We start from the raw sequence: 25,504 nt of genomic DNA, 5'->3' as shown, positions 1-25,504 counted from the left end.
AGCCCTTAGTTCAGATCTGTGTTTAACAACTACACAGCACTTAGTTCAGACCTGTGTTTAACAACTATACAGTACTTAGTTCAGATCTGTGTTTAACAACTACACAGCACTTAGTTCAGACCTGTGTTTAACAACTATACAGTACTTAGTTCAGATCTGTGTTTAACAACTATACAGCACTTAGTTCAGATCTGTGTTTAACAACTATACAGTACTTATCTCAGACCTGTGTTTAACAACTATACAGTACTTAGTTCAGACCTGTGTTTAACAACTATACAGTACTTAGTTCAGACCTGTGTTTAACAACTATACAGCACTTAGTTCAGATCTGTGTTTAACAACTATACAGTACTTAGTTCAGATCTGTGTTTAACAACTATACAGTACTTAGTTCAGACCTGTGTTTAACAACTACACAGCCCTTAGTTCAGATCTGTGTTTAACAACTATACAGCACTTATCTCAGACCTGTGTTTAACAACTACACAGCACTTATCTCAGACCTGTGTTTAACAACTACACAGCACTTATCTCAGACCTGTGTTTAACAACTATACAGCCCTTAGTTCAGACCTGTGTTTAACAACTATACAGCACTTAGTTCAGACCTGTGTTTAACAACTACACAGCACTTAGTTCAGACCTGTGTTTAACAACTATACAGCACTTAGTTCAGATCTGGGTTTAACAACTACACAGCACTTAGTTCAGACCTGTGTTTAACAACTATACAGCCCTTAGTTCAGATCTGTGTTTAACAACTACACAGCACTTAGTTCAGACCTGTGTTTAACAACTATACAGCACTTAGTTCAGATCTGTGTTTAACAACTACACAGCCCTTAGTTCAGATCTGTGTTTAACAACTATACAGTACTTAGTTCAGACCTGTGTTTAACAACTACACAGCCCTTAGTTCAGATCTGTGTTTAACAACTATACAGCCCTTAGTTCAGACCTGTGTTTAACAACTATACAGCACTTAGTTCAGACCTGTGTTTAACAACTATACAGCACTTAGTTCAGACCTGTGTTTAACAACTATACAGCCCTTAGTTCAGACCTGTGTTTAACAACTACACAGCACTTATCTCAGACCTGTGTTTAACAACTATACAGCCCTTAGTTCAGACCTGTGTTTAACAACTATACAGCACTTAGTTCAGACCTGTGTTTAACAACTACACAGCACTTAGTTCAGACCTGTGTTTAACAACTATACAGCACTTAGTTCAGATCTGGGTTTAACAACTACACAGCACTTAGTTCAGACCTGTGTTTAACAACTATACAGCCCTTAGTTCAGATCTGTGTTTAACAACTACACAGCACTTAGTTCAGACCTGTGTTTAACAACTATACAGCCCTTTTCTCCAAATAGACTTACAGTACATATTGTCATTTTTTTTTGTATGTGATGCGTGCAGGAATTGAACCCACAATCTTGGCATTGAAAGTGCCACGCTGTTATCAATTTAGCCAAAAGCAAGCAATAAGCAACTTGTGCCTTTGCAACTATCCCCCAAAGCTTCTTCCACCACACTGAAACTGCATGAGATAGGAAAATGTTTTTTTTGTTTTGTTTTTTTTGCAAGAGCAGGGAGGAAAAAAGCTGCCAAATATCTCTCTCTCTCTCTCTTTCTCTGAAAGTGTGAAAAGTCTAACCAGCTCTCAGTGGAGGACATGTTTCAGGTTCCCTGTAGCAAGAGGAAATGGAAAGAAATAAAATGCTTTTAAACCACATGTGGAGTCAATTCCTGCTTTAGCTATCAAATATTTAAAAGTACTTATTTTATATAGCCCGCAGATTTTGAATGGTTCCGGATGGCAGTTGGTTTGAAGTTCTTGGTCTGTCAATGTGCAGTTAATCAGTAATCAAAGTCTCAAAAATGTGAAAAATCAAGTGTGTGTGAGTGAAAAGGATTAGTGATTCCAACTGCATGAGAAATAGGGCAATCATGGTGCGGAGTGCCAGAGTGAGACTCAGTTGTGGTTTAGAGTCAGTTGTGGTTTAGAGTCAGTTGTGGTTTAGAGTCAGTTGTGGTTTAGAGTCAGTTGTGGTTTAGAGTCAGTTGAGGATGAGAGTGGTAGAGAGTGAATGCTGCCAGAGTGAGACTCAGTTGTGGTTTAGAGTCAGTCGAGGGTGAGAGTGGTAGAGAGTGAATGCTGCCAGAGTGAGACTCAGTTGTGGTTTAGAGTCAGTTGAGGATGAGCGTGGTAGAGAGTGAATGCTGCCAGAGTGAGACTCAGTTGTGGTTTAGAGTCAGTTGAGGATGAGAGTGGTAGAGAGTGAATGCTGCCAGAGTGAGACTCAGTTGTGGTTTAGAGTCAGTTGAGGGTGAGAGTGGTAGAGAGTGAATGCTGCCAGAGTGAGACTCAGTTGTGGTTTAGAGTCAGTTGAGGATGAGAGTGGTAGAGAGTGAATGCTGCCAGAGTGAGACTCAGTTGTGGCTTAGAGTCAGTTGAGGATGAGAGTGGTAGAGAGTGAATGCTGCCAGAGTGAGACTCAGTTGTGGTTTAGAGTCAGTTGAGGATGAGTCAGTTGAGGATGAGAGTGGTAGAGAGTGAATGCTGCCAGAGTGAGACTCAGTTGTGGTTTAGAGTCAGTTGAGGATGAGAGTGGTAGAGAGTGAATGCTGCCACAGTGAGACTCAGTAGAGGAGGATAGGGTAACAGTGGTTATGAACAGAGTGCCGGAGTTAGAACCAGTAGAGTTTGACCAACCAACCTGAGTGTCCTCAGGTCCCACAGTTTAACTCCGTCGGTCACTGCGCTGGTCAGGAAGAGGTTGTAGGAGTCTGGAGTCTGGCTACTGAACATAGAGCCCTAGAGGATAAACAAATAAATAAGATATTAAGACTGGAATCCTTAATGGTGACACATCTGTTGAAGAACAACATTGTACGCACGATAGAAGAGCACAATATAGACTGCACTTCTTTATTTTTTAACATGCTGCATGACACTTCCCCTGCTCGGCAACAAAAACAGTGGTGATGGGGCAGCCAGTGCTTCTGTTTCCCCCTACTGCGGATTTCATCTTTAATGTTAAATTAAATGTGGTTCATATCAAATAATTCTATGTCAAGTTAAGAATAAAGAACACGTTTTAAACAGTGTGAAACACTAAATGTTTTGCTATGGTGTGTCCTTCTGAAAAAACAGTTCTAAAATACATTATTCATAATTCATATACATAAAACTGCACAGAATTATCGCTGGGTAATTTACCACCCCTGAATGTGAGAAAGTCAGAGAGGCAGAGTAGACATAACACCTGAATTGAGAGAGTCAGAGATAGACAGTATAGATAATCCCTGAATGTGAGAGTGTCAGAGAAAGACAGTAGAGATAATCCCTGAATGTGAGAGAGTCAGAGAGAGACAGAGCAGAGACAACCCCTGAATGTGAGAGAGTCAGAGAGAGACAGAGCAGAGATAATCCCTGAATGTGAGAGAGTCAGAGAAAGACAGCAGAGATAATCCCTGAATGTGTGAATGTGAGAGAGTCAGAGAGAGAGAGCAGAGATAACCCCTGAATGTGAGAGAGTCAGAGAGAGACAGAGCAGAGATAACCCCTGAATGTGAGAAGGTCAGAGAAAGACAGTAGAGATAATCCCTGAATGTGAGAGAGTCAGAGAAAGACAGTAGAGATAATCCCTGAATGTGAGAGTCAGAGAAAGACAGTAGAGATAATCCCTGAATGTGAGAGTGTCAGAGAGAGACAGTAGAGATAATCCCTGAATGTGAGAGTCAGAGAAAGACAGTAGAGATAATCCCTGAATGTGAGAGTCAGAGAAAGACAGTAGAGATAATCCCTGAATGTGAGAGTCAGAGAAAGACAGTAGAGATAATCCCTGAATGTGAGAGTCAGAGATAGACAGTAGAGATAATCCCTGAATGTGAGAGAGTCAGAGAAAGACAGTAGAGATAATCCCTGAATGTGAGAGAGTCAGAGAGAGACAGAGCAGAGATAACCCCTGAATGTTAAAGAATCAGAGAGAGAGAGAGAGAGTAGAGGTGACCCCAAGATGTTAAAGAGTCATAGAGAGACAGCAGAGAAAATCCTTGAATGTGAGAGTCCGAAAGAGTCAGTAGAGATAACCCCTGAATGTGAGAGAGTCCGAGAGACACAGTAGATAACCCCTGAATATGAGAGAGTCCGAGAGTGACAGTAGATAACCCCTGAATGTGAGAGAGTCCGAGAGAGACAGTAGATAACGCCTGAATGTGAGAGAGTCCGAGAGAGACAGTAGATAACCCCTGAATGTGAGAGAATCCGAGAGACAGTAGAGATAACCCCTGAATGTGAGAGAATCCGAGAGACACAGTAGATAACCCCTGAATGTGAGAGAATCCGAGAGACAGTAGAGATAATCCCTGAATGTGAGAAACCGAGAGAGACAGTAGATAACCCCTGAATGCGAGAGAGTCAGGGAGAGAAGGGAGAGATAACCCCTGAAAGTTAAAGAGTCAGAGAGAGAGAGAGTAGAGGTAACCCCTGAATGCTAAAGAGTCAGAGAGACAGCCAGCAGAGAAAATCCCTGAATGTGAGAGAGTCAGGGAGAGAGAGAGAGAGAGAGAGAGAGAGCAGAGGTAACCCCTGAATGTTCAAGAGTCAGAAAGAGAGAGAGAGACAGAGTAGAGTCAGAGAGAGACAAAGTAGAGTCAGAGGGATACAGAAGAGAGATAACCCCTGAATGTTAAAGAGTCAGAGAGAGAGAGAGAGAGAGTAGAGTCAGATGGAGACAGCGTAGAGGTAACCCTAAATGTTAAAGAGTCAGGGAGAGACAGAGTAGAGTCAGAGAGAGGCAAGAGTAAAATCAGAGAGAGAGAGTAGAAGTAACCCCTGAAGGTTAGAGGCAGAGAGACAGAGAAGAGTCAGAGAGAGAGAGAAGATGTAACCCCTGAACGTTAGAGTCAGAGAGAGACAGAGAGACAGAGTAGAGGTAACCCCTAAATGTTAAAGAGTTAGAGAGAGACAGAGTCAGAGAGAGACATAGTAGAGGTAACCCCTGAATGTAAAAGAGTCAGAGAGAGAGAGTAGAGGTAACCCCTGAATGTAAAAGAGTCAGAGAGAGAGAGTAGAGGTAACCCCTGAATGTAAAAGAGTCAGAGAGAGAGAGTAGAGGTAACCCCTGAATGTAAAAGAGTAAGAGAGAGAGAGTAGAGGTAACCCCTGAATGTAAAAGAGTCAGAGAGAGAGAGTAGAGGTAACCCCTGAATGTAAAAGAGTCAGAGAGAGAGTAGAGGTAACCCCTGCATGTAATGAGTCAGAGAGAGAGTAGAGGTAACCCCTGAATGTAAAAGAGTCAGAGAGAGAGTAGAGGTAACCCCTGAATGTAAAAGAGTCAGAGAGACAGAGTAGAGGTAACCCCTGAATGTAAAAGAGTCAGAGAGAGAGAGTAGAGGTAACCCCTGAATGTAAAAGAGTCAGAGAGACAGAGTAGAGGTAACCCCTGAATGTAAAAGAGTCAGAGTAGAGTCAGAGAGAGACAGAGTAGAGTCAGAGAGAGACAGAGTAGAGTCAGAGAGAGACAGAGTAGAGGTAACCCCTGAATGTAAAAGAGTCAGAGTAGAGTCAGAGAGAGACAGAGTAGAGTCAGAGAGAGACAGAGTAGAGTCAGAGAGAGACAGAGTAGAGTCAGATGGAGACAGAGTAGAGTCAGATGGAGACAGAGTAGAGTCAGATGGAGACAGAGTAGAGTCAGAGAGAGACATAGTAGAGTCAGAGAGAGACAGAGTAGAGTCAGAGAGAGAGAGTAGAGTCAGGTGGAGACAGAGTAGAGTCAGAGAGAGACAGAGTAGAGTCAGGTGGAGACAGAGTAGAGTCAGGTGGAGACAGAGTAGAGTCAGGTGGAGGCAGAGTAGAGTCAAGTGGAGGCAGAGTAGATTCAGGTGGAGGCAGAGTAGAGTCAGGTGGAGGCAGAGTAGAGTCAGGTGGAGACAGAGTAGAGTCAGGTGGAGACAGAGTAGAGTCAGGTGGAGACAGTAGAGTCAGATGGAGACCGAGTAGAGTCAGATGGAGACAGAGTAGAGTCAGATGGAGACAGAGTAGAGTCAGAGAGAGACAGAGTAGAGTCAGAGAGAGACAGTAGAGTCAGGTGGAGACAGAGTAGAGTCAGGTGGAGACAGAGTAGAGGTAACACCTGAATAGGGTGCTGAGAGCCTATAGCTGCATTACTATGCTGAATGCTGGAATGGAAACAAATGTGTCATTCTTTTCATCTTCCCCCACCACCACACAACCCATCAAGATGGGATAAGAGACTTGGTCTGTCCCCCAAATGGCACTCTATTCCGTATATAGTGCACTACTTTTGACCAGAGCTGATCAAGAGTAGTGTACTATATAAGGGATATGGTGTCATTTTGGACACAGCCTTGGACTGAGGCTGTTTCTTCACTCACTAAAACAAACAGACATTTTATCATCTTGCCCTTTAGGGATATTCATGGGGTCAATTTATGACTTTTACACCAGATTCTTTGATGATGCACATAATGAAGGAGAGGAGGTTTGTTTTGTTTAGGTTAGGTTTCCAGTAAGTGTGTGGGAAAGTGAGTCTGAGAGGGCATTTCAAGTTGTAGTTTCCGAGAAGTGCCTCGGCTCTGATGATTTCCAGGTGATCTTTGCAGAGAGAAAGGAAAAGATGGAAAGTTCAAGCAGGGCTGGAGAAGCTGTTCACAATGTCTGAGCCACATGTCCAGTTAATATAGAGAGATATGGTGCACACACACATCCCTCTACGTTGAACTCTTCAATACTTTTGGGGGGGTAAGCAACACATCTTATAAAACAGATTTATTTACATTGATTTACCTTTATTTAAAAAATGTTGCTTGGTGCAAGAACCCAAGCCATACCAGGGATAATGTCGGAGAAAGTGAGGGGAGGAAATTAGGTGAGGAGAGGGGGGATGTTATCTATGTTGTGTGTGTGTGTGTGTGTGTGTGTGTGTGTGTGTGTCAGCTTTTTGTTCACCCGCACTCGCCCGGAATTACCAATAACCCATCAACAACCGCCCGACAATGAGTGTAAATCTGAGGCCCTCACCTGGCCCTGTCTCGCTAATATAGAAAATAGTGGAAATTTTTTTTTTACAGGGGGTACAGGATTGTTTTTGCCTGATTTAGATTTATTTCTGCTTATAATTTCCAACATTTCGTTGCCTATTTGTTAGTCAACTGGTCTATAATTAGATACATGCAGCTTCTCTTCTGTCATTATGTTGCCCTAGAAGACTAAATTAACCCTTGCTCACCAGAATGTCATAAATCGACAGAAATAATTATTCAACTTGGTTCACATCGGTAAAGTTCTCTGTCATCTCTGCCTCTTTTGCTGAGCAAAGACATTTAGGAACCGGGAAGAAAATGCAATGACCAAAAAAAAACAGGAATGATTTTCTGTGCAAAATGTCCAAATGACAGTTTGACTGGTTGTAAGGAAATAGAAAGCTGTGAAAACGACCAAACATGTTTCTGATAAGATTTCAGTGCAGCTTGGGTGCATATTTTGTGGTTGAAATACTATCAGCTTTTATGATGCTGATAAAGACAGCACCTCTACAGACGGTCTCTAACTTTTTATTTGCATTTTCTCAAGATGCTGAAATAAATAAATCATATTTCTCCACTCCTGTTCCTGAGTAAAAATTTTGCCAACATTTGGTGTATCATTTTACTGCTTTGTGAGACGTTATAGACCGACAGTCAGTGTCCAGATTTCATTTCCCATGTAACCCATCTGAACAGTAGGCTACAGTTCCCTTGACGTGCTATAGGCCTATTTGAAGTCCCCGTCTTGTGACTGTGGAATTTGTACAGCCCCTCATACTCATCACAACCGGCACTGCTATCATCCTCTTTAACACTTGACCAAGTCTTTCCCAAACATGACTTTTCTGGACCTCCCTTCACTTTTATTTCAACTGTCCCATTTCACAGCTTTTCTCTTACTGAATTCAACTCTGACATTGTCCTTTTTAACTCCGTGGATCGGCGTTAACATTTTCTGCCTGTTCCCAAAAGTATTTGGTGATTGGAGTGTAGGCTATTTGGCCCACGTCCAGTTAGGCCCTGAAGCTTAGGCTCACACACTAATGCAATAAAGCATTAAAATAATGAAAGAAAAATTGTCAATGTAGCCTATAGATATAAATTGCACAAGAATGACACATTTATGGATTTTTTAAGGTATTGTTTTCTCTTTATTCAACCCAACCACCCGCCCTTCATCCATACAATATTTAATGCCACTAAACCCAACCCCTCAGATATAATGGCTGGGACTGTGCGTTATGAGTCAATCCGCGCATTACCAGTGTGTGTGTGTATTTGTGTGTTCTGGTGTGTGTGTGTGTGTGTGTGTGTGTGTGTGTGTGTGTGTGTGTGTGTGTGTGTGTGTGTGTGTGTGTGTGTGTGTGTGTGTGTGATTGTGTGTGTGTGTGTGTTTGTGCGTGTACGTTAGGTACACAGTCTTTCCAGGCATAGAAAGGCATGTCCGTCCCATGATGATCATTAACCCTCCGGCCCCTGTCCCTAAGACCCCAAGGCAGCGCCCAGGTGGCCCCATAGCCCTAAGGCACCCAGAAAGAGGGATGACCCCACATTGACGCAGCGACCGGCCCACAATGCACTGCACAAAATGGGGTGGCGTGACTGGGAAAATACAAGGTGAAAAGAGACTCAACACACTGTGTCTGCATCCCAAATGGCACCCTATTCCCTATATAGTGCACTACTTTACCCTGACTCTCACTCTACTGATTCGCCATCTAGCCCCAAAAGTAGTGAACTACATAGGGAATAGGCTGCAGCCTACATTCTATCCTATCCTTTGTTGCGTGAAAGAGAAGGGTGCCAGACGTCTTTGGGCCGAGGGAGACAGGTGGTGGGAGAGCAGGTGGTGGGAGAGAGCGGGTGGTGTGGAAGAGCAAGCGGTGGGAGAGAGCAGGTGGTGTGGGAGAGCAAGCGGTGGGAGCTAGCAGGTGGTGGGAGAGAGCAGGTGGTGTGGAAGAGCAAGCGGTGGGAGCTAGCAGGTGGTGTGGTAGGGCAAGCGGTGGGAGCTAGCAGGTGGTGTGGAAGAGCAAGCGGTGGGAGCTAGCAGGTGGTGTGGTAGAGCAAGCGGTGGGAGAGAGCAGGTGGTGTGGGAAAGCAAGCGGTGGGAGCTAGCAGGTGGTGTGGAAGAGCAAGCGGTGGGAGCTAGCAGGTGGTGTGGAAGAGCAAGCGGTGGGAGCTAGCAGGTGGTGTGGTAGAGCAAGCGGTGGGAGCTAGCAGGTGGTGTGGTAGAGCAAGCGGTGGGAGCTAGCAGGTGGTGTGGTAGAGCAAGCGGTGGGAGCTAGCAGGTGGTGTGGTAGAGCAAGCGGTGGGAGCTAGCAGGTCGTGTGGAAGAGCAAGCGGTGGGAAAGAGCAGGTGGTGTGGGAGAGCAAGCGGTGGGAGCTAGCAGGTGGTGTGGTAGAGCAAGCGGTGGGAGCTAGCAGGTCATGTGGAAGAGCAAGCGGTGGGAGCTAGCAGGTGGTGTGGAAGAGCAAGCGGTGGGAGAGAGCAGGTCGTGTGGAAGAGCAAGCGGTGGGAGCTAGCAGGTGGTGTGGAAGAGCAAGCGGTGGGAGAGAGCAGGTGGTGTGGAAGAGCAAGCGGTGGGAGCTAGCAGGTCGTGTGGAAGAGCAAGCGGTGGGAAAGAGCAGGTGGTGTGGGAGAGCAAGCGGTGGGAGCTAGCAGGTGGTGTGCAAGAGCAGGTGGTGGGGGAGAGCAGACGGTGCGAGAGAGCAGATGGTGCGAGAGAGCAGACGGTACGAGAGAGCAGGCGGTGGGAGAGAGCAGGCGGTGCGAGAGAACAGGCGGTGCGAGAGAAAAGGCGGTGCGAGAGAGCAGACGATGCGAGAGAGCAGACGGTGCGAGAGAGCAGACGGTGCGAGAGAGCAGACGTTGCGAGAGAACAGGCGGTGGGGGAGAGCAGGCGGTGTGGGAGAGCAAGTGGTGGGAGAGAGCAGCCGGTGCGAGAGAGCAGGTGGTGGGAGAGAGCATCCGGTGCGAGAGAGCAGGAGGTGCGAGAGAGCAGGCGGTGCGAGAGAACAGGTGGTGCGAGAGAGCAGGCGGTGGGAGAGAGCAGCCGGTGGGAGAGAGCAGGCGGTGCAAGAGAGCAGGCGGTGCGAGAAAGCAGGCGATGCGAGAGAGCAGGCGGTGGGGGAGAGTAGGCGGTGCGAGAGCAGGCGGTGCGAGAGAACAGGCGGTGCGAGAGAACAGGCGGTGCGAGAGCAGAGCAGGTGGTGTGGTAGAGCAAGCGGTGGGAGCTAGCAGGTGGTGTGGTAGAGCAAGCGGTGGGAGCTAGCAGGTCATGTGGTAGAGCAAGTGGCGGGAGCTAGCAGGTGGTGTGGGAGAGCAAGCGGTGGGAGCTAGCAGGTGGTGTGGTAGAGCAAGTGGTGGGAGCTAGCAGGTGGTGTGGAAGAGCAAGCGGTGGGAGAGAGCAGGTGGTGTGGGAGAGCAAGCGGTGGGAGCTAGTAGGTGGTGTGGAAGAGCAAGCGGTGGGAGCTAGCAGGTGGTGTGGGAGAGCAAGCGGTGGGAGCTAGCAGGTGGTGTGGTAGAGCAAGCGGTGGGAGCTAGCAGGTGGTGTGGTAGAGCAAGCGGTGGGAGCTAGCAGGTGGTGTGGTAGAGCAAGCGGTGGGAGCTAGCAGGTGGTGTGGGAGAGCAAACGGTGGGAGCTAGCAGGTGGTGTGGTAGAGCAAGCGGTGGGAGCTAGCAGGTGGTGTGGTAGAGCAAGCGGTGGGAGCTAGCAGGTGGTGGGAGAGAGCAGGTGGTGTGGAAGAGCAAGCGGTGGGAGCTAGCAGGTGGTGTGGTAGGGCAAGCGGTGGGAGCTAGCAGGTGGTGTGGTAGAGCAAGCGGTGGGAGAGAGCAGTTGGTGTGGGAGAGCAAGCGGTGGGAGCTAGCAGGTGGTGTGGAAGAGCAAGCGGTGGGAGCTAGCAGGTGGTGTGGTAGAGCAAGCGGTGGGAGCTAGCAGGTGGTGTGGGAGAGCAAACGGTGGGAGCTAGCAGGTGGTGTGGTAGAGCAAGCGGTGGGAGCTAGCAGGTGGTGTGGTAGGGCAAGCGGTGGGAGCTAGCAGGTGGTGTGGAAGAGCAAGCGGTGGGAGCTAGCAGGTGGTGTGGTAGAGCAAGCGGTGGGAGAGAGCAGGCGGTGTGGGAGAGCAAGCGGTGGGAGCTAGCAGGTGGTGTGGAAGAGCAAGCGGTGGGAGCTAGCAGGTGGTGTGGAAGAGCAAGCGGTGGGAGCTAGCAGGTGGTGTGGTAGAGCAAGCGGTGGGAGCTAGCAGGTGGTGTGGTAGAGCAAGCGGTGGGAGCTAGCAGGTCGTGTGGAAGAGCAAGCGGTGGGAAAGAGCAGGTGGTGTGGGAGAGCAAGCGGTGGGAGCTAGCAGGTGGTGTGCAAGAGCAGGTGGTGGGGGAGAGCAGACGGTGCGAGAGAGCAGACGGTGCGAGAGAGCAGACGGTACGAGAGAGCAGGCGGTGGGAGAGAGCAGGCAGTGCGAGAGAACAGGCGGTGCGAGAGAACAGGCGGTGCGAGAGAACAGGCGGTGCGAGAGAGCAGACGGTCCGAGAGAGCAGACGGTGCGAGAGAACAGGCGGTGGGGGAGAGCAGGCGGTGTGGGAGAGCAAGTGGTGGGAGAGAGCAGCCGGTGCGAGAGAGCAGGTGGTGGGAGAGAGCATCCGGTGCGAGAGAGCAGGAGGTGCGAGAGAGCAGGCGGTGCGAGAGAACAGGTGGTGCGAGAGAGCAGGCGGTGGGAGAGAGCAGGCGGTGGGAGAGAGCAGGCGGTGCGAGAGAGCAGGCGGTGCGAGAGAGCAGGCGATGCGAGAGAGCAGGCGGTGGGGGAGAGTAGGCGGTGCGAGAGAACAGGCGGTGGGAGAGCAGGCGGTGGGAGCTAGCAGGTGGTGTGGTAGAGCAAGCGGTGGGAGCTAGCAGGTGGTGTGGTAGAGCAAGCGGTGGGAGCTAGCAGGTCGTGTGGAAGAGCAAGCGGTGGGAGCTAGCAGGTGGTGTGGAAGAGCAAGCGGTGGGAGAGAGCAGGTCGTGTGGAAGAGCAAGCGGTGGGAGCTAGCAGGTGGTGTGGAAGAGCAAGTGGTGGGAGAGAGCAGGTGGTGTGGAAGAGCAAGCGGTGGGAGCTAGCAGGTCGTGTGGAAGAGCAAGCGGTGGGAGAGAGCAGGTGGTGTGGGAGAGTAGGCGGTGCGAGAGAGCAGGCGGTGCGAGAGAACAGGCGGTGGGAGAGCAGGCGGTGGGAGCTAGCAGGTGGTGTGGTAGAGCAAGCGGTGGGAGCTAGCAGGTGGTGTGGTAGAGCAAGCGGTGGGAGCTAGCAGGTCATGTGGAAGAGCAAGCGGTGGGAGCTAGCAGGTGGTGTGGAAGAGCAAGCGGTGGGAGAGAGCAGGTCGTGTGGAAGAGCAAGCGGTGGGAGCTAGCAGGTGGTGTGGAAGAGCAAGTGGTGGGAGAGAGCAGGTGGTGTGGAAGAGCAAGCGGTGGGAGCTAGCAGGTCGTGTGGAAGAGCAAGCGGTGGGAGAGAGCAGGTGGTGTGGGAGAGCAAGCGGTGGGAGCTAGCAGGTGGTGTGGAAGAGGAAGCGGTGGGAGAGAGCAGGTGGTGTGGGAGAGCAAGCGGTGGGAGTTAGCAGGTTGTGTGCGAGAGCAGGTGGTGTGGGAGAGCAGGTGGTGGGGGAGAGCAGGTGGTGGGGGAGAGCAGACGGTGCGAGAGAGCAGGCGGTGGGAGAGAGCAGGCGGTGCGAGAGAGCAGGCGGTGCGAGAGAACAGGTGGTGCGAGAGAGCAGACGGTGCGAGAGAACAGGCGGTGGGGGAGAGCAGGCGGTGTGGGAGAGCAGGTGGTGGGAGAGAGCAGGTGGTGGGAGAGAGCAGCCGGTGCGAGAGAGCAGCCGGTGCGAGAGAGCAGGCGGTGCGAGAGAACAGGTGGTGCGAGAGAGCAGGCGGTGTGGGAGAGCAGGCGGTGTGGGAGAGCAGGCAGTGGGAGAGAGCAGGCGGTGCGAGAGAGCAGGCGGTGCGAGAGAGCAGGCGGTGCTAGAGAACAGGCGGTGCTAGAGAACAGGCGGTGCGAGAGAGCAGACAGTGCGAGAGAACTGGCGGTGGGGGAGAGCAGGCGGTGTGGGAGAGCAGGCGGTGTGGGAGAGTAGGCGGTGCGAGAGAGCAGGTGATGCGAGAGAGCAGGCGGTGCGAGAGAACAGGCGGTGGGGGAGAGCAGGCGGTGTGGGAGAACAGGCGATGCGAGAGAACAGGCGATGCGAGAGAGCAGGCGGTGCGAGAGAGTAGGCGGTGCGAGAGAGCAGGCGGTACGAGGGAGAGCAGGCGGTGGGAGAGCAGGCGGTGGGAGAGTGGTTCCCAGCTGAAGAAGGGATCAGGATGGGTTAATGCAAGTTAAGCCAGGTCACTAGGTGCAGTTCACCCAGTTAATCCAGGCTACTGCCTCTGTGACTTTGTGTGTGTTCTCTGTTGATAATGCAGCGTGTGTGTGTGTGTGTGTATATGTGTGTGTGTGTGTGTGTGTGTGTGTGTGTGTGTGTGTGTGTGTGTGTGTGTCAAAGGCCTGTGTTGGGCGGGTCAGGTCAACACGAGAGCAGATCCGTGCCCCCTCTTCACAGTAAACATAGTCGGGTCAATGGGTCCAACCATACAGTCCCCCTGTTGTTCCAGTTCTAGCCAGTTCAACCCCATGATCATTGTCTGTCTGTCAATGTGTCGGTCTCTGTCTTTCTGTCTATCAATTTGTCTGTGCATTTGTCTGTCCTCCTATCTACTGTCTGTCTAATATTCCAGACATATCTCAGAGACATAAAACATGGCTACTTAGAGATATTGCTATTGTTACAAAACGGGCTTGTTTTCATATTAATAACTTGGTCTTGTATGAGACATAATATATAATATTTTAAATAGAAACAGCTCTGAAACATGTTGAATTAATTTGACAGTCATGTCAAAGACTGGAATGATATGCACACCCCTCCTATACACTTGCATGCATTTACGGCACACGGGATATTTCCATTTGTTTCCATGCACTGGTTGAGGCTGAGACCATTCTTGGGCTCTGGTCCAAATGGAAACCTATTCCCCATATAGTGCACTACTTTTAACCAAAGTGTGTGTGTGCATGTGTGTGTGTGTGTGTGTGTGTGAGCGAGAGTGTGGCTTTACTCCTAAAACAGATGAATTATACCGATGATGACTCGACGAGTCCTTCACTCTTGGAAACACGGACTACGTCTTAAACGGCATCCCATTCCCTTTATAGTGCACTACTTTTAACAAGGGCCTATAGGGTGCCATTTAGGATACATCCACTGTCTCATCACGGTCTTCTTCATTCACACCACAGCCTGACACTTTCATCCCCAGAAAGAGATCTGTTTCTTACACAACGTAGGCTAAGACCCTATCTTATATAATACAACACCCATGTCTGGTCTGCCAAGGAATACATCCTCTGACAGTCCAGTATGATGGAAGATGGGTGTTGCTGACGTACCACTGCATGCCCAAGGCCCAAGGCAAGCTAGCCCACTTTCATTATGTCCTCCAGAAACGTTCTGTGTCGTGGGAGGACTGTGAAAGAGTTAAAGACCGAGTCCCAAAAGGCACCCTATTTCTACACAGTTTGACCAAATCCCTATGAGCTTTAAGGTAAACTAATACTGCTCCTTAAATAATAATATAATACCCATGTCTGGTCTGCCAAGGACTACATCGTCTGACTGTAGTATGGGTGTTGCGGACGTACCAAGACAAGACGACTGTGCACTTTTCCACTCCAATCTGTCCTCCGGTAAACTTGCTTTTAGTGATGCACTACTTTTAGGATACACACTTGCAAAAAAATTGCTCGCCAAACGCACCAAATTCCAATCTACAGTAAAACATGGTGGCATATTACTAGGAAAGGGTTTGCTTTAATGGATTTTCAGTGACTTTATTGACCTATAAAGCTGTATCTTTCTAGGAACCCAGTGTGCTTTCCAGAGATGGAGGAGTGTGCCATCACAGCCCCACTGAGGGAAGGAAGTGACCTCAGACCATGATTCTTTCAGCTTTTATAGACTCAACCATTATGTGGTATTTTAATCACTAACTCCATCCCTCTCTGACCTTTCCTGAACGAAAAACCCTAGTGACATCACCTCAATCACTTCAACAGCCGACAATGTAATCTGAACTGTTCCACGTACTTCCTAGAAAAGTCTTAATTCAAATACATTTTACAACATATAGGGCTGGTTTGTTGAACCCAGATTACGCCTCCTCCTGGTAAATGTTTATGCTAGCCTATGTAGTGGTTCTCTTCTTACCTTGTTCTGTGTGATGTGATGGACAGCTCTGCTGTGGGCATCAGGGAGCTGTGAGGCCACTGTCCCTGTGTTCATGTCCAACACCTGGATGGAGCGGTCAGCACCACTCACCAGCACTATGTCTGACACATACAGCTGCTAAGGAAAGTCCATTACAGTACTCAATGGGCAGTTAAGTTTCACTTTGAAACTCACATTGATCATTCTTAAAGGGGCAATCAGGAGTAGAAACAATATCAAAGCATCCACCCTGCCTGTTTCGGTAAAAAGCTGAGGGATGGGGCTGGAACAATGTAACCACTCTCAAAGAGCTATGGATACCATCCATGACATCAAAATTACAGTTTTAACCATGTTTTGAAGTTATAAGGTAAAACAGTTTAACAAAGTCATTTATAAGCTAGATTTTTCAAGACTCAATGGGTACATATCATCAATTTATAAGTTTTTAAAAAATTATGTAGCAACTGCCGATTGCCCCTTTAAGTGAAACTCCAGTAAGTTATACCACTCAGCGAGAATAATTCATTTCAATATGTTTTACGAAACCATTCTGGTAACACAACCGTGTCATATCCACCACAGCCCCAGGTCCTGCTGCTCTAGCCTATTCTGCTCAGGAAGGGCTTCAAACCTCACGTGTAGCCTCCGGTCTGCCACAGTTGATCTTGGCACTAAATCAAAATGATGTCTGCATCCCAAATAGCAACATATTCCATATTTAGTGCACTACTTTTGATCAGGACCCAGAGGGAATAGGGCGCTGTAAAGAGAATAGGGTGTCATTTGGGACTCAATTACTTGAATGTTTCAGGAATGTCTCCATCCCGAATGTCTCCTTGTTAAAGAGTTTTACAATACATTTATTTTCTAATAAATCCTCTGAACCCTAAAGTCCATTTATAGCAATGTTTGGAGGACTGAGTGTCGTTTTTACTGAGGTATTAAGCTGCGTTGTGCTTGGCAACGGACAAAGTAGAAAGGAAAGTAGACATCAGATGATTCTGTAAGATTTTCCACTCTGTGTGTTACTGTGTTATTTGTGAGTTTGTTTAGAAATGGAGACTGAAGAGATTCCTTGCTGTCAGTCAGTGAATGATATGGGTTATTGTTGATCAGCACTAGTGATAAAGACTCTCTACAGATTATGATCCATAATCAAAGGCTTTGTAGAATTGTGTTAACAACTGTAGATAAATACTATCAAATAGTGTCACTAATATTAAGAAACTACCATGGTAAGTAGATATGAGGGTAGATTAATGCTTTTGGTAATGATGATCTAAGACATGAATTAACTGCTACCTCGGTTTGAGGAGAGAGTAGATAGCTGATCCTATATTTCTCAGATACAGTGATCACTGGATTGTGTGATGAAGGATACAGGAGTAGAAGTCGTTGATGACTGACACAGCAGTGATGTCTGTTCCTGACTTAGTCTCTAAACATCTTGTCAGTTTGATGGCACTCCTCTGCTGGTACCTGAACAAGAATAAAGATAGATTTGTGCTTGGAGTTAAATCGTGGAAATTAGATATATACTGTATAATATACTATACAAAGCTTCAAGTCTGGATACTTAGTAATTAAAGTCAGATGCGGGCCCATACTCAAAAAGTGTCTCAAAATCATTGAGCATTATGATCTAAAAAACAAAAATTATCCTGACTCAGTACTCCTACTCTGAGACTTTGAATGAATACGGGCCCTGGCCTAAAAATACTGCCCTACACCACCAATAACTGGTGTTGAACGGACAACTGCTAGCCATTATATGGTACTGCATTCAGCATGCTCAAAAGAGAGAGACTCAGTCTAGAATAAATGATCATGTAGGCAGCATGCTCTGCAGAGAGAGACTCAGTCTGGAATAAATGATCATGTAGGCAGCATGCTCTGCAGAGAGAGACTCAGTCTGGAATAAATTATAATGTAGGCAGCATGCTCTGCAGAGAGAGACTCAGTCTGGAATAAATGATCATGTAGGCAGCATGCTCTGTAGAGAGAGACTCAGTCTGGAATAAATTATAATGTAGGCAGCATGCTCTGTAGAGAGAGACTCAGTCTGGAATAAATTATAATGTAGGCAGCATGCTCTGTAGAGAGAGACTCAGTCTAGAATAAATGATCATGTAGGCAGCATGCTCTGCAGAGAGAGACTCAGTCTGGAATAAATTATCATGTAGGCAGCATGCTCTGTAGAGAGAGACTCAGTCTGGAGGAAATTATAATGTAGGCAGCATGCTCTGCAGAGAAACTCAGTCTGGAGGAAATTATAATGTAGGCAGCATGCTCTGTAGAAAGAGACTCAGTCTAGAATAAATGATCATGTAGGCAGCATGCTCTGCAGAGAGAGACTCAGTCTGGAGGAAATTATAATGTAGGCAGCATGCTCTGCAGAGAAACTCAGTCTGGAGGAAATTATAATGTAGGCAGCATGCTTTGCAGAGATACTCAGTCTGGAGGAAATTATAATGTAGGCAGCATGCTCTGTAGAGAGAGACTCAGTCTGGAGGAAATTATAATGTAGGCAGCATGCTCTGTAGAGAGAGACTCAGTCTAGAATAAATGATAATGTAGGCAGCATGCTCTGCAGAGAAACTCAGTCTGGAGGAAATTATAATGTAGGCAGCATGCTCTGTAGAGAGAGACTCAGTCTGGAGGAAATTATAATGTTGGCAGCATGCTCTGTAGAGAGAGACTCAGTCTGGAGAAAATTATAATGTAGGCAGCAAAAATAGGATTTTGAATGGGAATCAATAATTGTTGTTTTGTCCTTGTTTTGTTGTTTTGTCCAAGGATCAATGTCCCCTTGCTTAGCGTTTCTCGGCTAATGTGCTGGGCATGGCTATCTCCTCGTTGGTGATCTTCCCACATGCTTTCCATACCCCAGTCAGGACATGTTAACATGATACTGTAGAATATAAACTTGTTGGTTTGATCATAAACAGGAAGTGAGGAGAGCCAACTCTTGTCCTTTGCCCTATACATCTCTCTCTCTCCTAAGAATGTGTTCTAAGAAGTGATTTTCAGGAATGCAGGTAATTATGTGACTGTGATGTGACTGTAAACTAACAATACTGAGAAAAAAAAATAAAGCTACATGCATCAATTTCAATGATTTTACTGAGTTACAGTTCATTTAAGGAAATCAGTCAATTGAAAAAAAGTTCATTAGGCCCTAATCTATGGATTTCACATGACTGGGCAGGGGAGCAGCCATAGGTGAGCCTGGGAGGGCATAGACCCACCCACATGGGTTCCTGCCTTTCTAGGATGTTTTTCCTAGCCACCGTGCTTGCTGTTTAGGGTTTTAGGCTGGGTTTCTGTATAGCACTTTGTGACATCGGCTGATGTAAAAAGGGCTTTATAAATACATTTGATTGATTGATTGACTTGGGAGCCAGGCCCACCCACTGGGGAGCCAGGCCCAGCCAATCAGAATGAGTTTTTCCCCACAAAAGGGCTTTATTACAGACAGAAATAATCTTCAGTTTCATCAGCTGTCTGGGTGGCTGGTCTCAGACGATCCCACAGGTGAAAAAGCCAGATGTTGAGGTCCTGGACTGGCGTGGTTACATGTGGTCTGTGGTTGTGAGGCCAGTTGGACATAATGCCAAATTCTCTGAAACGATGTTGGAGGCGGCTTATGGCAGAGAAATTAACATTCAATTCTCTGCCAACAGCTCTGGTGGACATTCCTGCAGTCAGCATGCCAATTGCACGCTCCCTCAAAACTTCAGACATCTGTGTCATTGTGTTGTGTGACAAAACTGCACATTTTAGTGTGCCCTTTTATTGTCCCCAGCACAAGGTGCACCTGTGTAATGATCATGTTGTTTAATCTTCTTGATATGCCAGCCCTGTCAGGTGGATTAACTTTCTTGGCAAAGAAGAAATGCTCACTATCAGGGCTGTAAAAAAATTGTGCACAAAGCTAGCTAGCTAAGCTTTTTCTGCTTATAGAACATTTCTGGAACACTTTACATGTTATGGAACACTTTACATGTTGCATTTATATTTTGTTCAGTATGAATTGATGGGATGACACATTAAAAAAATATCTGTTGATATCCATGGTCCAAAAAACATGAACCAATAGCCTCCTCCCAGATGCAATCAAAGTCAATTAGTGCTTCCTAGCTGAGATATTATACATGTTACATGTTTGGTTGAAATGTACGATAGAACAATGGAGACTGAGCTCCAATACCATCAGAAGAACTGGGGCACAGTGGAGAAGATGACCAAGGACAGCCAGAAGTTGGGAACCTTTTGTTGCCCTATCCACCAGCCTACCCAATGGCAGATGAGTATGTGTTGTTCATATAATTCAAATGTGATTCCTATCATTAAAATATTCCTATCATTACCTTTTAATGTCATCCTGTGTGATATCCAGCCAGGTTATAGAGGTACCGGTGTAAGGAGGGGTCATACGTCAGCAGAGGCAACTTCTATCTATCAATCTATATACTTTTCTATCTTTCATATCCTTACCTTTTAATGTCGTCCTGTGTGTTGTCCAGGTGATACAGGTAGAGGTGTAGGGAGGGACCAGATGCCAGTAACAGGAACTTATCCAGGTAGTAGAACTGAGCCCCCCGGATGGTTTTGGAGAACTTCTCATCACCCCCCTGAAGGAAGAATAATTATAAAAGCTTACAAATGGCTTATGACAAGTTATGAAACATATCTGCAGAATGTTACCAAAAGTGTGTTTGGTTAAGTGTTACTAAACCAATCACTCACTACCTGATGAATAACTTGAATTATCTTGCATCCGTCTCAGCTGAGGGCCAACCATTTGATGACTGTTTAATAAGGGTTATTATGATAAGTTATTTAAACTTCTTATGGATCAGTCCCATCTCGACAACTTCCGGTGAAATTGCAGAGCGCCAAATTCAAATTAAATTACTATAAATATTTAACTTTCATGAAATCACAAGTGCAATACATCAAAATAAAGCTTAAATTGTTGTTAATCCAGCCGCCATGTCAGATTTCAAAAAGGCTTTACGGCGAAAGCAAACCATGTGATTATCTGAGGACAGCGCTCAGCGCACAAAACATTACAAACAGTTAGCAGCCAAGTAGATTAGTCACGAAAGTCAGAAATAGCAATAAAATGAATCGCTTACCATTGATGATCTTCGTATGGTTGCACTCACAGTTACACAATAGATATTTGTTTTGTTCGATAAAGTCCCCCTTTATATCCAAAAACCTCAATTTTGTTGGCGCGTTTTGTTCAGTAATCCAATGGCTCAAATGCGGTCAAAATTCCAAAAAGTATCTGTAAAGTTCGTAGAAACATGTCAAACGATGTTTATAATCAATCCTCAGGTTGTTGTTAGCCTAAATAATCTATAATATTTCAACCGGACAATAGCGTCGTCAATATAAAAGAAAAACAAGGCGCGCTCTCGGTCGTGCGCAGCAAAGAGCTCTGGGGACATCCAGAGCTCTTTCTCCCTCATTCTCCCTCATTTTTCAGAATGAAAGCCTGAAACAATGTCTAAAGACTGTTCACAACTAGTGGAAGCCATAGGGAACGGAATCTGGGTCCTATCCCTTTAAATGGTGGATAGGCTTTCATTGGAAAAACACCCATTTCAAAAATAATGGCACTTCCTGGATGGATTTTCCTCAGGTTTTTGCCTGCCATATCAGTTCTGTTATACACACAGACATTATTTTAACAGTTTTGGAAACGTTCAAGTGTTTTCTATCCGAATCTATCAATTATATGCATATCCTAGCTTCTGGGCCTGAGTAGCAGGCAGTTTACTTTGGGCATGCTTTTCATCCAATATTCCGAATGCTGCCCCCTATCCTAAAAATGAATATAGCCTCAAATAACATTGAAATGTACTATTGGAATATAATTATTACTTTATGAGCCTCTACTTTCATGGCCTGATACCACATGTGCATTAAATAGATGTACCCTTTAATAGATGGGTTTAATAGATGGGTTTAATAGATGGGTTTCATTCATAATAGGAGGGTTGGTTGCATTCATAAATCCCTCTCTCTCTTTCCCCCTCTCTCTTTCTCCCTTTAAAATGCTTTGTGAGGAGTTTTCCCTGGCCTCAAAGTCAGTAAGACACAGGAATTTCTATTTTCCATGTGGAAAAAGAGACTCATGAAAGAATATCATTTGGATTGAAGCAGAGGGAGAGGGGCTGTGTCCTTGTCAGCATGCTATGCTCTCGTTGTGGAGTAGTTATGTGGTCCTCTTTTTTAAAGCCACTCTTTTCATATCTTTGATACTTTTATTTTGGCAGAATAGAAGTAAAGAGGTTTATAGATAGAGGGAGACAGTGGGAAAGACAGACGCAGGAGGTCTTCTTGGTCGACATATGTTAGGAGCCGGGTGTGGTACCACTGGAACAGGCTCTGCATAATGTGTTACTCTTTAACAGAGAGAGAGAGAGGGGAAGAGAGAAGAAGAGAGTGAAAGAAAGGAGAAGAAAAGGACAGAGAAGAGAAGAGTGGGAAAGAAAGGAGAAGAAAAGGACAGAGAAGAGTGGGGAAGAAAGGAGAAGAGAAGGACAGAGAAGTGTGGGGAAGAAAGGAGAAGAGAATGACAGAGAAGAGTGGGGAAGAAAGGAGAAGAGAAGGACAGAGAAGAGTGGGGAAGAAAGGAGAAGAGAAGGAAAGAGAGGAGAATAGAGGGGAAGGAAGCGTTTTTCAGTGCCAAAAGACAAAGCAAGAGATTATAGGCCGTCATGCCTCATCAGGCGCTTAGCCCCAGGGCTTGTAGGAGCTGCAACGTTATATAGCCTATCTAATGTAACAGAAATTCCTGAAAAACCTGGGAAAGATTCTGGAATTTTTCAACCCTAATCAGAAAACCACCAACTGTGATGCGGAATGTATGAGAGTTTGATCCAACTGGAAAATAAAGTGCTGAACCAGTTCGAACCCAAGTTAGGGTTCATATAGTCCTTTTTCCTATATTTTTTACATGTGAAATCAACATAGATTTTTACAAAATAGCGAATTAATTTACTCAACCCATTAGCACAGATGAGAAGCTTGCTATGGAACACTTAAGCTAGTTTGATGTTTGATTGGTCAGATAATGAGGGGCAAATGAAATTTCACCGGTGGGGAGAGAGCAAGAGAGGGGTGGCCATGGAGGGGGCTTGGCTTGAAGCGCTGAACATCATGACATGATGTGAACTGGAATGTGTTTAGGCTTTTACTAGCATTAGAACTTTACAGAATTATATACTAAACATTAGGAACAATTTTGGAACAAAAAATAACATTATTAACCGGTTCTCAAGATTTGAAAATAGCGGTTCTGTTCCGGAACACCAGAGATCAATGTCTTTCCCAGTTCTTTTCCCCGAACCAATTCCAATGTCTGATAGATAGTGGATCTTCATGACACAGACATCTTATCAACTTCATTGTGCAAAGCCATGTGCAATAATTCTTCACCCTGCATAGTTTCCCTCCCTGAATTACATGTATTTGTTGTTGCCAAGATGCTTACTTAAACTGCTTCAGTTCACGACAAATAGACAAACTGCTAGAGTTCCTGCCAAGTCTAGGATCTCCTCATTTAGAAGAGAGATGCTGGGATGGTTAGCAGCAGCCGAGGGGAGAAAACTGCTTTGAAAAATAATCAGAATATGCTGCCAAAATGAAACGTCACAATGCGCTCTAAACCGCTCTGGAGACAAACAAACTTTGTTACCCTGTCTCCAATTGTCAGAAGCTTTTGTCAAAACTATTAAAGCAGTCTTCAAGAAAATTGGAATTGAATTGAGACGGAATTTAAATGGAACTTATCCCCACCCTGGAAAGCATGGGTATATAAATGAAAGACATATACAGGATTATAAGCATTTCACACGACCAATAATCTTTGATTTGAGTAAAATGTTCTGGGACTTCTAGGAGAGAGTGTGATGTCCAGTAAGGGAGTGAAGAGGATCTGCACATGCTCACAGCCAACAGACAAACAGACAGACAGACGAGCAGAGTTCTGTGCAGATGTTCCCTCTAACAACATCACACAACGCCGGGCCAAGAGACACAGTATGTCATCAACCTCATTAACTAGGCTTTTACTATTCCATGAGGCTTGTCACATCATGGACACTGGAAAAACCTGAGATGGAAAGTTACTATGCCATGATGATAGAACTATTTTGTTACATTATATACACTGAGTGTACAACACTTTTGCCCTCAGAACAGCCTTAATTTGTTGGGGCATGGACTCTACAATGTGAGTAATAAAATTTGATTTGACATGTCTCAAGGCTTAAAAATCCTTATTTAACCTGACTCCTCCCCTTCATCTACACTGATTGAAGAGGATTTAACAAGTGACATCAATAAGGGATCATAGCTTTCACCTGGATTCACCTTGTCAGTATATGTCATGGAAAGAGCAGGGGTTCCTAATGGTTTGTATATTATGTGTACAACAAATTTTGGGATTAATTGTGCCTTCTGTATGTATGCTGAGTGTTTACCATGGTAACGGCAGGCTCAGGACTTCCAGTGGGCCAGATGCGGAGGGTCCTGTCTTCTGAGGCACTCAGCCACCACTGTCTGCTGTGACTCCAGGCCACACTGCTCACTGCCTTGTCATGACCTGCAAACACATCCAGAGTTGTGCTAAGTCAGCCTGGAGTTGATGGACAAGTACAAGGAGTTAATGAAACAGCAGTAGTGAGTGAACCTGGTACCCTTTTAAGATGAAGATCACTTTATTTGTCAAATGTACACAAAGTCCAACTGAAATTTGACTTCATCTTTAACCCTACCCCTCTGAAAGACACACATACATTTCCATTGTGCTAACCCATGCTGTAATGCCATGTACTGGCTCTGATAGGTTCTCAAATGGCACCCTATTCCCTAGTCCCCTACCCTTGGCCAGAGCTTCATAACGACACAGACAAAAGTAGTACCCTACATAAGGAATAGGGTGTCATTTTGGACGTAGCTATCGTCTTTTCCAGCAAAGTTCCAGACACTATATTATGGCCGGCTTGGCTTAGAATTATGAAAAGGGTATTAATTAAAACCACAGTGGTGAATCTGAGTACTGGACAGCTAAACAGAGTGAGGGTTACAACAACATCCCCACAGACACTGACATATACTTTTATACATCCAATGCTCTTTGACCAATGTCATGTCTTTGGTCTCAGGCACAGGAGATAACTTTTATAATGACCCCCTGCCCTCTAGTGGAGCCAGTCTAACAGTAGCTAACCAAGCCCTGGCCTACAGGACTGTCCTCTAGTGGAGCCAGTCTAACAGTACCTAACCAAGCCCTGGCCTACAGGACTGTCCTCTAGTGGAGCCAGTCTAACAGTAGCTAACCAAGCCCTGGCCTAGAGAATTGTCCTCTAGTGGAGCCAGTCTAACAGCACCTAACCAAGCCCTGGCCTACAGAACTATCCTCTAGTGGAGCCAGTCTAACAGCACCTAACCAAGCCCTGGCCTAGAGAACTGTCCTCTAGTGGAACCAGTCTAACAGCACCTAACCAAGCCCTGGCCTACAGAACTGTCCTCTAGTGGAGCCAGTCTAACAGCACCTAACCAAGCCCTGGCCTAGAGAACTGTCCTCTAGTGGAGCCAATCTAACAGCACCTAACCAAGCCATGGCCTACAGAACTGTCCTCTAGTGGAGCCAGTCTAACAGCACCTAACCAAGCCCTGGCCTACAGAACTGTCCTCTAGTGGAGCCAGTCTAACAGCACCTAACCAAGCCCTGGCCAACAGAAACAAACATATCTCTGGTACGAAGAACGGCGGGGGTGTATGCTTTATGATTAACGAGTCGTGGTGTGATCATAACAACATACAGGAACTCAAGTCCATTTGTTCACCTGACCTAGAATTCCAACCGCATTATCTACCAAGAAAATTATCTTAGATTATAATCAGTCATGTATATCCCCTCCCAAGCAGACACCTCGACAGCCCTGAAATAACTTCATTGGACTCTATGTAAACTAGAAACCACATATCCACATATCCATATGCGCCACCCAGGCTGGCAAAATTCTGGATCATTGTTACTCTAACGTCCGCGACGCATACAAAGCCCTCCCTCACCCTCCTTTCGGCAAATCTGACCACGACTCCATTTTGTTGCTTCCAGCATATAGACAGAAACTGTTGATCACGTGGAC

At 46.1% G+C, this 25,504-nt stretch overlaps 1 protein-coding gene across 2 annotated transcripts in view; it reads right to left on the bottom strand.

The window, feature by feature from the left end:
• Nucleotides 1-25,504, bottom strand: part of wdr27 (WD repeat domain 27) — a 155,315-nt gene that overhangs the window by 94,079 nt on the left and 35,732 nt on the right. For both annotated transcript variants that reach the window (XM_036956188.1, XM_036956187.1), the window contains exons 18-22: nucleotides 23,831-23,952; nucleotides 19,827-19,963; nucleotides 16,711-16,808; nucleotides 15,327-15,448; nucleotides 2,732-2,829 (exon numbers count right to left, since the gene is read on the bottom strand). In XM_036956188.1, the coding sequence (XP_036812083.1) occupies nucleotides 2,732-2,829; nucleotides 15,327-15,448; nucleotides 16,711-16,808; nucleotides 19,827-19,963; nucleotides 23,831-23,952 (577 nt within the window). The remainder of the gene's footprint in view (nucleotides 1-2,731; nucleotides 2,830-15,326; nucleotides 15,449-16,710; nucleotides 16,809-19,826; nucleotides 19,964-23,830; nucleotides 23,953-25,504) is intronic.

This window comes from Oncorhynchus mykiss, chromosome 20 (assembly GCF_013265735.2).
Source record: "Oncorhynchus mykiss isolate Arlee chromosome 20, USDA_OmykA_1.1, whole genome shotgun sequence".
Lineage (NCBI taxonomy): Eukaryota > Metazoa > Chordata > Actinopteri > Salmoniformes > Salmonidae > Oncorhynchus > Oncorhynchus mykiss.
The sequence above is the reverse complement of the archived record's forward strand: the minus strand, read 5'-3'. Positions and strand labels throughout refer to the sequence as shown.